This window comes from Phyllostomus discolor, chromosome 1 (genome assembly GCF_004126475.2).
Source record: "Phyllostomus discolor isolate MPI-MPIP mPhyDis1 chromosome 1, mPhyDis1.pri.v3, whole genome shotgun sequence".
Taxonomy (NCBI): domain Eukaryota; kingdom Metazoa; phylum Chordata; class Mammalia; order Chiroptera; family Phyllostomidae; genus Phyllostomus; species Phyllostomus discolor.
In genome coordinates, this window is record NC_040903.2 from 157,829,300 (window position 1) to 157,843,932 (window position 14,633).

The window sequence follows — 14,633 nt, forward strand, 5'->3', positions numbered from 1 at the left end:
GAACAATTCCATCATCCCAGAAGTTCCCTGATGCCCCCTTCTTGTTAATTCCCATCTCCCAGAGGCAACCACTGTACTGATTACTATCACCATGGATATGTTTGGGGACATTGACTTTTACTATTTCATGGTTTAGCTCAGCTTACCAGGGATGAAAATTTGATAGGGATTTGGAGTATAAGCATGAGGATCAAGGGTTTGTTTTAGTGGGAACATGACATACTCTCTTTTTAAAGAATTGAAGCAAGGAGATATTATTAATGATACCTGCCATTTTTGTAAGCAATAGCTATGTTCCAGGCACAGTACTAAGCAATTAACACATCATGGGAAGTCAAGGTATACACCTAGGCAACAGGAGGAACCTGAGATAATGTAAGAACAGATGTTCAAGGGAGCTGCCACAGGACACTTAACATAAATAATTTGGCAACTAGTGTACACGGTTGTGGGAAGAAGTGAGAACTAAAGCTAGAAGAGAAGATTAAGGCACATCATGAATACAGCACTGTGTGGTGTATTCCAACAGAGCTGTGCAAGACTTCGAGCTATGGTAGCTCTTGAGAGATGGTCACTGGTCTGAGGTGGCAATGATAAGAGCCAGGAGGACAGCTGTGGCAGTTTGGATTTAGCTTTCAGGTACCTTTTAGAAAAGTGGGAGCTTCTTTGGTGACAGTGGAAATGAGATTAAGTGAGGTGGACAGTCAAATTTATCCACTTGATGCCTGAACTAGCTTTAGGCACAGTTAGTCCCCTAATGAGATAATCTGGCAATTTTCATTGCCATTTCCTCATGTTCACTGAGAGGTTACAGCAGAGAATGAAAGCTAAATCAGGGTAGCATTTAATATGGAACTTTTCCTGTTCCCTTAGCTTTCAGCAGGCAAACAGGTCCTACAGGGCATATTCCCCTTTCTTGTGGAGTGACATGAAGAAGGCATGTGACCCCAGGTGTGGCTGTGCCAGCATCGCTCATCCTCTATATCTGAGAAGTAGAGTCTTCTTTTTTTGGTATAAACTTCTGACCAGTACCAAAATTCTGGTAAAACACAAATTGAAGGCATTTTCTAGTATATGCAAATGTTGTAGAGGACATCAATGACTATGGGAGAAGATCTTATATTTCACACTAAGTTTCTGCTGAGCTTTGTCAAACAGCTCAGCTATATGGCAAGAAAAAATACCCCCCTACAACAGATTAGTAGGTCTTACTAAGTAAAGATAGGAGTTCAATCTTAGGAAAAACCCTACATAAACAGATCTAAAACAGCTGGAATTGAAGGGAACATCTAGAAATTTCCCAACATCTTGACATTAAGTCTTTGGTTCAGAAGCCTGACAAACAATTTGTTGGTATATTTTATCAAATTAACTTCTGAAATCAGCACCAGTGCCCAAACCTCAAATTGTAATATTTAATCTTCATTCAAAGGAGAGCAGAGGGGCTTGTTAGTGTGGTGTGGCAGGAGAGAGGCAGTCAGATAACCACACCACTTAGCTTCCTGCTGAGAAGAAAGCCTTTAAAGCTACAGCTTCTCTCTTCCCTTCTGAACAAGCCCAATCCACATTAATAGCAGCTTCTCTGTTCTCCAATCAGAAGAGAGAAGGTGCAGTGCATTGCCTGGCACAGGCCATTTATTAATTCATTCACTCATCTGCTCATTTAGCTGGTATTTATTAAATTTTGATAGTGTGGTAGGCTTGTGTAGTTAAAAAGATGAATAAGACCATCTTTTTCTCTAAGAAGTTACCAGATAATGGGCAAGAGATATGAAAACAAATAGTTACAACACAATGAAGGATATAATCCAGTGTAATAAAAGCTATGATAAAAATATCTGCTAGATGCTACATAAAAGAAGCATAAAAGAGAAAACAACTGACTTCTCTGTAATGTCTTTGGAGTCTAGAGGATGAAAAAGTGAACTTTTAATTTATATTCAGCTCTCTTGGAGTCCATGAAGGTCAACAGCTACTTATATCCCGTTATATTTTAAGTCAAAAAGTTCATTTTAGGGAGCAGAAGTTTTGTAAACCATTTACTATACCAATGTTAGTACAACAACATTGAGTTGGCCAAAAAGTTTGTTTAGTTTTTTCTGCAAAATAAAAGACACATTTTTCATTTTCACCAATAACCTTATTGAGTTGGGTATTTTGAGTATGTTGGCTATCTCCTGCATGGTATAACATTGACTGTTCTCAGTTAATGTCTCAGTTGATTGCTATCAACTTAAACTGGTCTACCTGACCGTGGAGCATCACTGTCCAGCAAGAAATCTTCAGCAAGAAACTTTGCAAACTACTTTTGACATGTTCAATCAGTCACAGCACCTTATCCATACACTGAACAAATCTTTTTTTATGTGCTTCAGTTGCATTTTTACTTTTCTTGAATAATAAAGCATAATATACCAAAAATGTTGCATATTTTTATCCATCTTCAATATTAAAATGGCTACACAAAGATTCACCAATTTTGGTAAGTTTTTAAAAAATGCATGCTGATATGACAGCTGTCACAATACAATCTAACCAAATTGTTTTGAATGAAGTTAGAGACAACTAAGTGCTATTAGAGTCACCTTATGGAAAAAACAAAATGAAATTTTTGGCCAACTCAATAGCTCTTACCATTTATTGGGTTCTCACTATGTGCCAGGTACTGTTAAGTACTTCCTTACAGCCTGGGTTTTCCTGGGCATTTGCTACCTTCTCAGACATAAGAGTAGGGGCTGTTTCAATGGAATATGAGCTCCGAGAGGTGGAATATCTCTCTATTAAAGCTACTTAAATGGGGTCTCAATGCTGTGATGGGATCATGAGGGATGAGGTGGAGATTTCTCATGTGAAATGAGAATGGACTTATGGACAAATGATGATGATTTCCTATTTTGTAGAGGCCCCTAGTTCAGAAATGGGACAATGTAAACCTTAAGATTAGACTGTCAAAAAAAAAAAAAGATTAGATTGTCACCCTCAAATTTAAATAAGTTGCTTTCCCCCTTCCCTGCAAAAAAAGGGTGGGCAGGTAGGCCATGCCACTCAAGATTTCTCTTTCTCTTAAGCTAATGATGATCAAAGCAACCGACAAACTGTCACGGAATCTGCTAGACCTCACTCTGGCTTTGCCCATTCTCCCCAGCTTCTGAACTTTTCCTCCTTCTGTCATGCTCTGAGCCCATCCTTAGCAAGCTACCATGTCCTGGACTTCTGGTCTGTAGCCATCCTGAGCCCGTTGAGCTCCGGTTCAAGTGCCTGCTTCTGCCCTTGGTGACCTGATGTTAAGCTTAATGGAGGTAAGTTACTCTTTTTCAACCCAGCTGGTTTTCTAGGTATAATTTGGAAAATCCAATTAGAAGAGGGGTATGCATTTTAGAGCATAAAAGGAAATTCAGGGAACAATTTAACTGTGACAGCTTATAGCGTCTGTACTGTACCCAGGTCTTGGAATAACCAAGAATTTAGATAAGGAGGTTGTAGAAAAGTAATGAAACCCACCATAAACTTAAAAAAAATTAAATGTTATAAAAATGTACTTTCCTTTTAATGTATTATCACTTTATTTTAGATTGAAAAAGATTATTATATCAAATTTGGTTTGTTCATTATACTATCACATTTGATATTTGATATTTAAAGCAGAGTGGATTCTCAGAGGTTAAACATTTTTAATTGAGTTTCTTTAAGATTCATTCAGAGCTAAAATTAAGGAAGTAATATTCTGAACTAATAGTTCTCTTGATAGACAGACAAGAGAAAATGTTTATTTACTATAAGAAAGCTAGAAAAAATCACTAAAATTCATCAACAAGAAATTTTGACACAAGTCCTTATGTAAAGAGTTATCCATCAGTTTCCATTTTTATTATAAAGTTTGATATAAGTGTATATTAATCATTAAGATCAGGTTCTAATTTCCTTGGTTACAGGATCTTCAGATATTCTCTTTCTCTTCTCTGTCCTTAACCATTGAAACAAAGTTATAAGTATTTTTAAAATAATTTCTAGAGAGAGAGTAATCACTGTTGCCTATTCCTACTACACTTTTATTAAAGCAAAGTCAGTAAAAATACACACATTTCCATAATAAAAAAGTTTGTGTAATGGTGAGCTTCCAATTATTTCACATCTTCAGGCAGTTTGGAAAGGAGTAAATTAAATGACATAAGATCCCTTTCAACTCTAAGAGGCTCCGGTAAGTCAACAGACCATAATATTTCCTTCTCATGTGAAAATGGCAGGGCACGTGAAACATGGCTCTTGCATTTGAGCTGGCTGTGCCATGTGGTTTGTCTTGTATGAATGAATTGCATTTCTCTGCTCTTAAGGCTAATTTTTCAGAAAATCTGGCCATGAGAGTTTTCAAAATATTACTTCGAAGGAATAAAAACTGAAAAGCAAGAAATGCCCTTAAATATGCAACAAATGTCCTTTAAAAGCAACAGATTCCCTTAAATATTTTAGTATCCATGATTTCAAAAGTTCACAGTCTAAAACTTCTCAGAAAAAGAAAACTCTGGGAAAAATTATTTCTTTCGCAAGTTTCCATGGACTTAATTGCTCTCCTCCTTGCATTTTCTCTGCCTTATGAGCATGCACCAGGTTGGTGGAAAGAAATAGATATGCTTTTTAAGAAGGTAATTCCTGCCAGCCAGAGGCTTTGCAAGGATAAATATCAGTCCTTGACTTGATATTCCCTCCCTATGCCTTAAGATCAAGCTTTCACCAAGAGGCTGGCAGTGGGTATGATTTCCTAAGATTTCTAGGTAGAGAAATTTCAGAATCTCCTTTGGTTTCCAATTCTATTCTACCCTCTAGGGCAGTGCAAGTTGTTCCAGCTACTTTGCCACACAAACGTAATCTATTTAATAAATTCAATTGCACAAAACATTGATTGGTTCTCTGATGACTCAGTGATTAGGATAATGGGTTTTTGAGCCAGATACATAGTTCAAATCCAGGCTCCACCACTTAATTACTGAGTGACCCTGGCAAGTTATTTAACGTCTTTAAGCTTTAATTTCCTTAAAAATGGCATATTACCCATCTCATAAGGGTGTTATGAGGAGTTGTTGGTAGTCCTTTGGATTTATTTCCTGTGATAAAAGAGTATAGGCATAAATGTTTTTATGTGGTCCTCTAAAAAATACCCTTTAAAATAACTTATGAAATGGCTTAATTCATGTCTCTTGATATCAGTATACATCAATGTCACTGTCAGCCTTGATTCATTGGTTAAAAATTTCAGAGCAGAAAAAGTAACATGAATATTTCCCCAATCCCTGAGAATCATAATATTCACAGAAATATTTAACCCTTCATCATAAATCTCTGGAAAGTAGATAATGTTCCTTCATTATTAATATGGCAAGGAGCAGTGTCATAGAGAGTTATCTATGTAAACTGACTTCTACTCCTAAAGAAATTTTCTGAAAATCACAGACATAAGTCAGAAATAAAACAAGAAGGCAAATGACAGGTTTCTGGTCAAGATGGCAGTGTAGGTAAATGTGGTACTTGCATCCTCCCACAACCACATCAAAATTGCAACTAAACTGCAGAACAACCATCATTTAGAACTGTCTGAAATATAACTAAAGTCCTACAACTAAGAAAATAAAAAAGAAGCCACATTGAGACTGGTAGGTGGGAAATAGATGCTTAATGGATTGGTCCCACATCCATGTGTGGTATATAAAAATCAGGAAGGATACCTTTTTTATAAATCTGCAGAGGTCCCCCAAACCTGCCCCAAGGAGTGAGGGATACAAGCCCCAAACCAGGCAGCCAAGACCAGGGTTCTGGGGCCAGGAAGAGAAGTCCCCACAACTTCTGGCTGTAAAAACCAGCAGGGATTGTGACTAAATGAGACAAAGAGCTTCTGGAGTCCCAGGTGTTCTTCTTAAAGGACCCACATATAGACTTATGGAACTCACTCCATCTGAGCTCCAATGCTAGGGCAGCAGCTCAAAGGGCACCAGAGGAATATGAGGAGGACTTGAATTGTCTGGCATCAAGGTGAGGGCTAAAGGGGTGGCTTCCTCCCAGACAGAAGTGCTGGTAGAAGCTGTTATTCCTTTTCTGAGCCCTTTCTTCACAAAGCTGGTTGGTGGTTGCCATATATGAGACTTCATCAACCTGGCTCACACTGTTAGCCCCACCTTGGTGATTCCCTGAGACATAGCCTCACCCAACCATCAGGCCAACCCAAGCTGTTTCCAGTGGCTTTTCCATAAAAATAGCCTGTCTCAGCTCATGCTTCAGACTTTCCTAAAAGCTCTCAAACAAGCAGTATAAGAAAAAGTAGAAGCCATGTGAAGATTACTTTGTAGCTCAGGTTGGGAGGGTCCAGGCAGAACAAAGGTAGCAGCTGACTTTGGCCTGCACCTCCTGGGAGGCCCCAGAGCCTGCACACTTGGCTGACAGCTTTAGACCATGTCAAAGCACCACCCAGTCACCTCCACAAGTGACACACTCAAGGGGCAGACTCATCGGGCACAAGAGCCCTGCTGAAGTAAGTCCTGCTCCATGCAGTGGGCCTCTGCCCAGCTAATCCTCAGTCATGTCAGTCTTTGCAACTGAATGGCTTGGGGGTAAATTACTCCCACTGATCTTCCAACAGTAATCAAGGCTCAACTACAACAGGAGGTTGTACAGAGCCCTCACTGGGTAGGGTAGGGGAATGTACCTGGAGTGCTGAGCTCAGGTGAACAGAGAAGCTATGTCACTGGACCCTACAGGACACCTACTACATCAGGCCATTCAACCAAGCTCAGGAGATTTAGAAGCTCTACCTAATACATAGAAGCAAATAATGGGAGGCTTCCAAAATGAGGACACAAAGAAATATGTCCCAAATGAAAGAACAGAACAAACTCCAGAAAAAGAACTAAATAAAATGGAGATAAGTAATTTAGTAGCTGCAGAGTTCAAAACACTGGTTATAAGGATGCTCAATGAAATTAGTGAGACCATTAATGGCATAAAAAAGGACATGGAAATCATAAAAAAGAATCAGTCAGAAATGAAAGATACACTGAAATGGAAAATAATTTATGGGGAATCAACAGTAGAGTAGACGAAGCTAAGGATCAAATCAGTGATTCAGAATATAAGGAATGAAGGATACACTAATTGAAATAAAGGACAATTTATAGGAAACCATTAGAAAAGTGAATGAAGCTGAGAATCAAGTCAGTGATTTGGAATATAAGGAAGCAAAAAACATCCGGTCAGAAGAGCAAGAAGAAAAAAGAATACAAAAAATAAGTATAGTTTAAGAAGCCTGTGGTACAACTTCAAACATACCAACATTCACATCATGGGGGTGCTGAAGGAGAAGAAAGAGAACAAGAAATTGGAAACCTATTTGAAAAAATAATGACACATATGGACTTCTGATTAAGATGGAGGCATAAGTAAACACACTTTGTCCTCTCACACAACTACAGAAAAAATTACAACTAGACCACAAAACAAATATCACTCAGAACTTTCAGAAAGTTGAGCTGTATGGAAGTCTGACAACCAAGGATTTAAAGAAACCACATTCATCCAGATGGATAGGAGGGGTGGAGACATGGAGGCAGGTGGAGAGGCACAGAGATGCGGTGTGGCATGGAGGGGCAGTGGAATGGGCAGTCCTTCATTCACATGTGGTAGATAAAATCAGGAAGGATACCTTGGGAGCAAGTGATCTGAGCCCCAGGCCAGATCACTTAGCCTAGGTTTCCAGCACCAGGAAGATAAATCCTCATAACTTCTGGCTGTAGAAACCAATGGGGATTGGGTTGGCAGAAGAAACTGCCAGATTTTCAAGAGACTCCTCTTAACGGACCCACACAAACTTAGGACTTACGCAGACCCACCCCCTCTGGGATTCAGCACCAGGGCAACAGCTGGAAGGGCACTGGCGGCATATGGGAGAAAGTGAAGTGACATGGAAACAGAACGAGTGTTGGGAGACAACTTTCCGCAGGGCAAACCTCCAGAGGCTAGCAGCATTATCCCCTCTCTTAGTCATCCCCTCACATAGAGCCACACAGTGGTGAAACGGTTGCCCCACCCTGGCTATTACCTAAGGCTCCAGCCCACAAAATTTATAGGTGTCTTTTCTACAGTAGGTCATGCTACTAAGACAGGAATTCAAAGCAGCTGTACCTAACACACAGAAACAAACACAGGAGGCTGCCAAATTGAGGAGACTACGAAATATGGCCCAAATGAAAGAAGAAAAGAACAAAACAGCAGAAAAAGAACTAAACAAAATGGAGATAAGCAACCTATCAGATGCAGAGTTCAAAATACTGGTGATCATGATACTCAAAGAACCCACTGAGTATGGAAACAGCATAAAAAAGACCCAGGCAGAAATAAAGGTTATATTAAGTGAGAAAAAGAAAAATCTACAGGGAACCAACAGTGGAAGGGATGAAGCCAAGAATCAAATCAACAATTTGGAACATAAGGAAGAAAAAGCATTCAATCATAACAGCAAGAAGAAAAAAGAATTTAAAAAATGAGGATAGTCTATGGAGCCTCTGGGACATCTCCAAATGTACCAACATCCAAATCATAGGCATATGAGAAGGAGAAGAGGAAGAGCAAGAAATGGAAAACTTATTTGAAAAAATAATGAAAGAAAACTTCCCTAATTTGGTGAAGGAAACAGATATACAAATACAGGAAGCACAGAGAGTCCCAAACAAGTTGGACCCAAAGAGGACCACACCAAGGCACATTATAATTAAAATGCCTAAAGTTAAAGATAAAAAAATCTTAAAAGCAGCAAGAGAAAAGCAGAGAGTTAGCTACAAAGGAGTTCCCATAAGACTGTCAGCTGATTTCGCAAAAGAAACTTTGTAGGCAAGAAGGGATTGGCAAGAAATATTCAAAGTCATGAAAATCAGGGATTTATAGCCAATATTGCTCTACCCAGCAAAGCTATCATTTATAATGGAAGAGCATATATAAAGTGCTTCCCAGACAAGGTAAAGCTAAAGGAGTTGATCATTACCAAGCCATTAGTACATGAAATGTTGAAGGGGCTTATTTAAGAAAAAGAAGAAAATCAAAACTATGAACATTTAAATGGCAACAAATCCACAAATATCAACAGCTGAATCTAAAAAACAAAGTAAGCAAACAACCAAAACAGGAACAGAATCATAGATATGGAGATCATTTGGAGGGTTATCAGCTGGGAGAGGGAAGGAAAAGAATGGGGGAAAAGGTGCAGGGATTAAGAAGCGTAAATTGGTATGTACAAAATAGGGGGCTGTGGCAGGTGTGGCTCAGTGGATTGAGTGCCATCCTGAGAACTGAAAGGTTGCTGATTTGATTCCCAGTCAGGTCACATGCCTGGGTTGTAGGCCAGGTCTTCAGTTGCGGGTGTGTGAGAGGCAACCAATCAATGTATCTCTCACACATTGATGCTTTTCTCCCTCTCTTTCTCCCTTCCTTTCCCCCTCTCTAAAAATAAATAAATAAAATCTTAAAAAGCAAGCAAACAAACAAAATAAACAGGGGGATGTTAAAAATAGTATTAAGAAATGGAGAAGCCAAAGAACTTATATTCAGGACCCATGGACATACATGAACTAAGGTGGGGGGGATGGATTGCTGGAAAGAATGGGGGTACCAGGCGGAGGGGGGCAAGTGGGGGAAAACTGGGACAACTGTAATAGCACAATCAATAAAATAGATTTAAAAAATAATTACAAAAAACTTCCCTAACTTGGTGAAGAAATAGACATACAAGTCCAGAAAGCACAGAGTCTCAAAATGGGCCCAAAGAGGCCTACACTAAAACACGTCATAATTAAATGCCAAAGGTTAAAGATGAAAAGAGAATCTTTTTTTATTCTTGTTTATTCTATTACAGTTGTCCCAATTTACCTTCTTTTCTATCCTCCACCCAGATCAACCCTGGCTACCACAGTCAGACCCCACACTGTCCATGTCCATGTGTCATTGAAATATGTTCTTTGACTAGTCCCTTCCTCTTCTTTCCACCATTTCCCCATTCCCTCTTTCTTATGGCAGCTGTCATGCTGTTCCCTGTTTCTATATCTCTGGTTCTGTTTTGCTTGTTAATTTATTTCATTCATTAGATTCCTCTTATGGTGAGAGCATAAGTGAGAACATATGGTATTTGTCTTTCACTGACTGGCTTATTTGCATAATAGTCTCCAGTTACATCCGTGCTGCCACAAAGGATAGGAATTCCTTCTTTCTGCTGCATAGTATTCCATTGTGTAAACGTACCAGTTTTTTAATCTGCTCATCTACTGATGGGCACTTAGGCTGTTTCCAGCACTTGGCTATTGTATATAGCACTGTTATGAACATAGGGGTGCATAAGTTCTTTTGAACTGGTGTTTCATGATTCTTGGGGTATATTCCCAGCAATGTATTTGCTGGGTCAAAAGGCATGTTGTGTTTTTAATTTTTTGAGAAAATTCCATACTGTTTTCCACAGTGGCTGCACCAGTCTGCATTCCCACCAAGAGTGCACTAGGGTTCCCTTTTCTCCACATCCTTGCCAGCACTCGTTGTTCATTGATTTATTAATGATAGACATTCTGAGAGGTGTGAGGCAATATCTTATTGTGGTTGTAATTTGCAGCTCTCTGATGGTTAGTGATGATAGTGATGTTGACCATTTTTTTCACATGTCTATGGGCCATCTGTATGTCCTCCTTGGAGAAGTGTCTATTTAGGTCCTTTGGCCATTTTTTTAAATTGGATTGTTTGTCTTCCTGGTGTTGAGTCATATGAGTTCTTTATATATTTTGTAGATTAAGCCCTTGTCCGATGTATCATAGGCAAATACCTTCTCCCATACAGCTGGTTCCCTTTTCATTTTGATGATAGTTTCTTTGGCCATGGAGAAGCTTTATAATTTGATGACATCACATTTGTTTATATTTTCCTTGTCCTGGGAGATATATCAGCAAATATATTGCTATGTGTGATATCTGAAATTTTATTGCTTGTGTTTTCTGCTACAACTTTTATGGTATCACAATTTGTATTTAAGTCTTTCATCCACTTTGAGTTTATTCTGGTGCACAGTGGAAGTTGGCAGTCTAGTTTCATTTTTTTGCATGTATTAGTCCAGCTTTCTCAACATCATTTATTGAAGAGGCTATTTTTATTCCATTGTATGCTAGTGCCCCCTTTGTCGAATATTAATTGACCATACCGACATGAGTTTATTTCTGGGCTCTCTATTCTGTCCATTGATCTATGTGTCTGTTCTTATGCCAGTAACATGGCATTTTGATTACACTGGCATTGTAGTATAATTTGATATCAAGTATTGTGATCCCTCCAACTTTGTTCTTCTTTCTCAAGATTGCTGTGGCTATTTGGGGTATTTTTTTTTGTTCCATATAAATTTTTGTAGTATTTGTTCTAGGTCTGTGAAATACACCATTGGTATTTTAATAAGAATTGCATTCAATCTATAGATCATTTTGGGCAATACAGACATTTTAATGATCTTAATTCTTCTAATACATGAACAAGGTATTATGATAATATATGTTTCCATTTATTTGTATCTTCCTCAATTTCTGTCTTCAGTGTTCTGTAGTTTTCTAAGTACAGGTCTTTTACCTCCCTGGTTAAATGTATTCCTAGGTACTTGATTGGGATTTTTTCCTAGGTTCTGTTTCTGATATTTCATTGTTGGTATAGACATATGCCATTGATTTCTGAATATTGACTTTGTATCCTGCTACTTTGCCAGATTAACTTATTAGGTTGAGAAGTTTTTTTGTGGAGCCTATAGGGTTTTTTATGTACACCATCATGTTGTCTGCAAACAAGGACAGTTTACTTCCTCCATTTCAATTTGGATGGTTTTTATTTCCTCTTATTGTCTCAACACTGTGGCTAGAACCTCTAGTACTATGTTATTAAGAGTGGTGGATGTGGACACCCTTGTCTTGTTTTGAACATAAGGGAAACACTTTTATTTTTTGCCCATCAAGTATGATATTGGCAGTAGGTTTTTCATATATGGCCTTTATTATATTGAGGTATGCTCCCTTTATTCCCACTTTGCTGAGTGTTTTTTTAGTCATAAATCAGTGCTGGCTTTTATCAAATGCTTTTTCTGCATCTATTGATATGATCATGCAATTTTTGTCTTTTGTTCTGTTTATGAAATGTATCCCATTTATTGATTTGCAAATATGGTACCATCCTTGCATCTCTGGGATAAATCCCACTTGATTCTGGTGCATGGCCTTTTTAATGTGTCCCTTGATCAGGATGGCCAATATTTTGTTGAGAGTTTTAGCATCTATGTTCATCAGGCATATTGGCCTATAATTTTCTTTCTTTGTTATGTCTTTATCTGGTTTTGTGATTAGGATAATACTGGTCTCATAAAAAGAGTTTGGGAGTCTTTCCTCTCCTTGAATTTTTTGGAGTAGTTTGGGAAGAATAGGAGTTAGTTCTTCTTTGAATGTTTGGTAAAATTAGCCTGTGAAGCCATTTGGTCCAGGGCTTTTGTGTATTGGTAGATTTTTTATTACTGCTTCAATTTTGCTAGTTGTTGTTGGCCTATTCAGGTTTTCTGCTTCTTCCTGATTCAGTTTTGGAAGATTGTATGTTTCTAGAAATTTATCCATTTCACCCAGGTTGTCCAGTTTTTAGGCATATAGTTGTTCATAGTAATTTCTTACAACCCTTTGTATTTGTGTGGTATTAGCTGTTACTTCTCCTCTTTCATTTCTGATTTTACTTATTTCAGTCCTCTCTTTTTTCCTTGATGACTATGGTTAATGGTTTGTCAATTTTGTTTATCTTTCAAAAAACAGCTCTTGGATTCATATATCCTTTGAATTGTTTTGTTTTTGTTTTTGTTTTTTTGTCTCTATGTCATTTAATTCTTCTCTGATCTGATTATTTCCTTCCTTCTGCTTTCTCGGGGCTTTGTTGGTGTTCCTCTAGTTCTTGAAAATATAGGGTTAGGCTGTTTACTTGAGATTTTTATATCTTATTTAGGTAGGCTTGTATTGCTATGAACTTTCCTTTCAGGACTGCCTTTGCTTGTCCCATAGGGTTTGGGTTGTTGTGTGTTCATTTTCACTTGTTTCCAGCTACTTTTTAATTTCTTCCTTGATATCATTGTTAACCCATTCAAGCTACTGTGATCTAAGAAGATGCTTGATATGATTTCAATTTTCTTGAATTTGTAAGGCTTGTTTTGTGTCCCACAATGGTCTGTCATTGGGAATGTTCCTTGTGTGTTTGAGAAGAATGCATATTTTGCTCCTTGGGGTGAAATGTTCTATAAATCCCAATTAAGTCTGTTTGATATAGAGTGTCACTCAATGCTACAATATTTTTGTTAATTTTTTTGTTTGGAAAATCTACCCATTGTTGACAGTGTGGTGTTAAAATCCCCTACAATGACTGTATTGCTATCTATCTCTTTCTTAAAGTCCTCCAAAATTTTTTTATATATATAGGTGCACCTATTAGGGTGTATATATATTTATAAGAGTTATATCCTCTTGTTGGACTCTACCTTAAGTATTACATAGTGACCTTCTTTGTCTCTTCTTATGGCCTTGGTTTTGAAGTCTATTTTGTCTGATATAAGTATTGCTATCCTAGGTTTTTTCCATGTCCATTTACATGGAATATTTTTTTCTATTCCCTCACTTTCAGCATGTGTGTATGTTTTGTCCTAATGTGGGTTTCTTGTAGACAGTATATGTGTGGATCATGTTTTCTTATCCATCAGATTGAGGCATTTAATCCATTTATATTCAAGGTTATTAATGATTGGTACTTATTCATTGTCATTTTTTCCCTTTGTACCTGTGTACTCCCCCTTTCTCTATTTCTTCTTCTTGTTAAAGTAGTCCCTTTAGCATCTCTTGCAATGCTGGCTTGGTGGAGATGTATTCTTTTAGCCTCCTTTTGTCTGGAAAGCTGACAAAGAGAAAATCTTAAAAGCAGCAAGAGAAAAGCAGTAGGTTACATACAAAGGAGCCCTCATAAGACTGACAGCTGATTTATCAGAAGAAACTTTGCAGGCTAGAAGGGATTGGCAAGAGATATTCAAAGTGATAAAAAGCAAGAACCTACAACCAAGATTATTCTATTCAGCAAAACTATCATTTAGAATTGAAGGACAGATAAAGAGCTTCCCAGACAAGAAAAAGCTAAAAGAATACAACATCACCAAACCAGCACTAAACAAAACATTAAAGGGTCTTTTTAAGATGAAGAAGATTGAAAATACAAATAATAAAATGGCAAGAAATACATATATATCAACAATTGAATATAAAAACAAAATAAACAATCAGAACAGAAAAAGAATCATACATAGAGAATATTTTGGTAGTTGCAAGATGGGAGGGGGGCAGGGGCAATGTGTGAAAAACGTGAAGGAATTAAGAAGTACAAATAGGTAGTTACAGAATAGCCATGGGGATGTAAAGTACAGCATAGGAAATAGAGTAGCCAAAGAACAGATATATATGACTCCTGGACATGGACCATGGTGTGAGAACTGCCTGAGGGAGCTGAGGAGAGAAGCTGAATGGAGGGGGACAAAGAGGAAAATAATGGGAAAACCATAATAGCATAATCAGTAAAAC

General features: G+C 37.9%; 1 protein-coding gene across 1 annotated transcript in view; it reads left to right on the forward strand.

Annotated features, from left to right (window-relative positions):
• Positions 1 to 3,030: 3,030 nt before the first annotated feature.
• TRIM69 (tripartite motif containing 69) overlaps positions 3,031 to 14,633 on the forward strand; it is a 32,888-nt gene continuing 21,285 nt past the window's right edge. Inside the window, exon 1 of the mRNA XM_028507576.2 lies at positions 3,031 to 3,299. Coding sequence (XP_028363377.1) covers positions 3,282 to 3,299 — 18 coding nt within the window. The 5' untranslated portion in view covers positions 3,031 to 3,281. The remainder of the gene's footprint in view (positions 3,300 to 14,633) is intronic.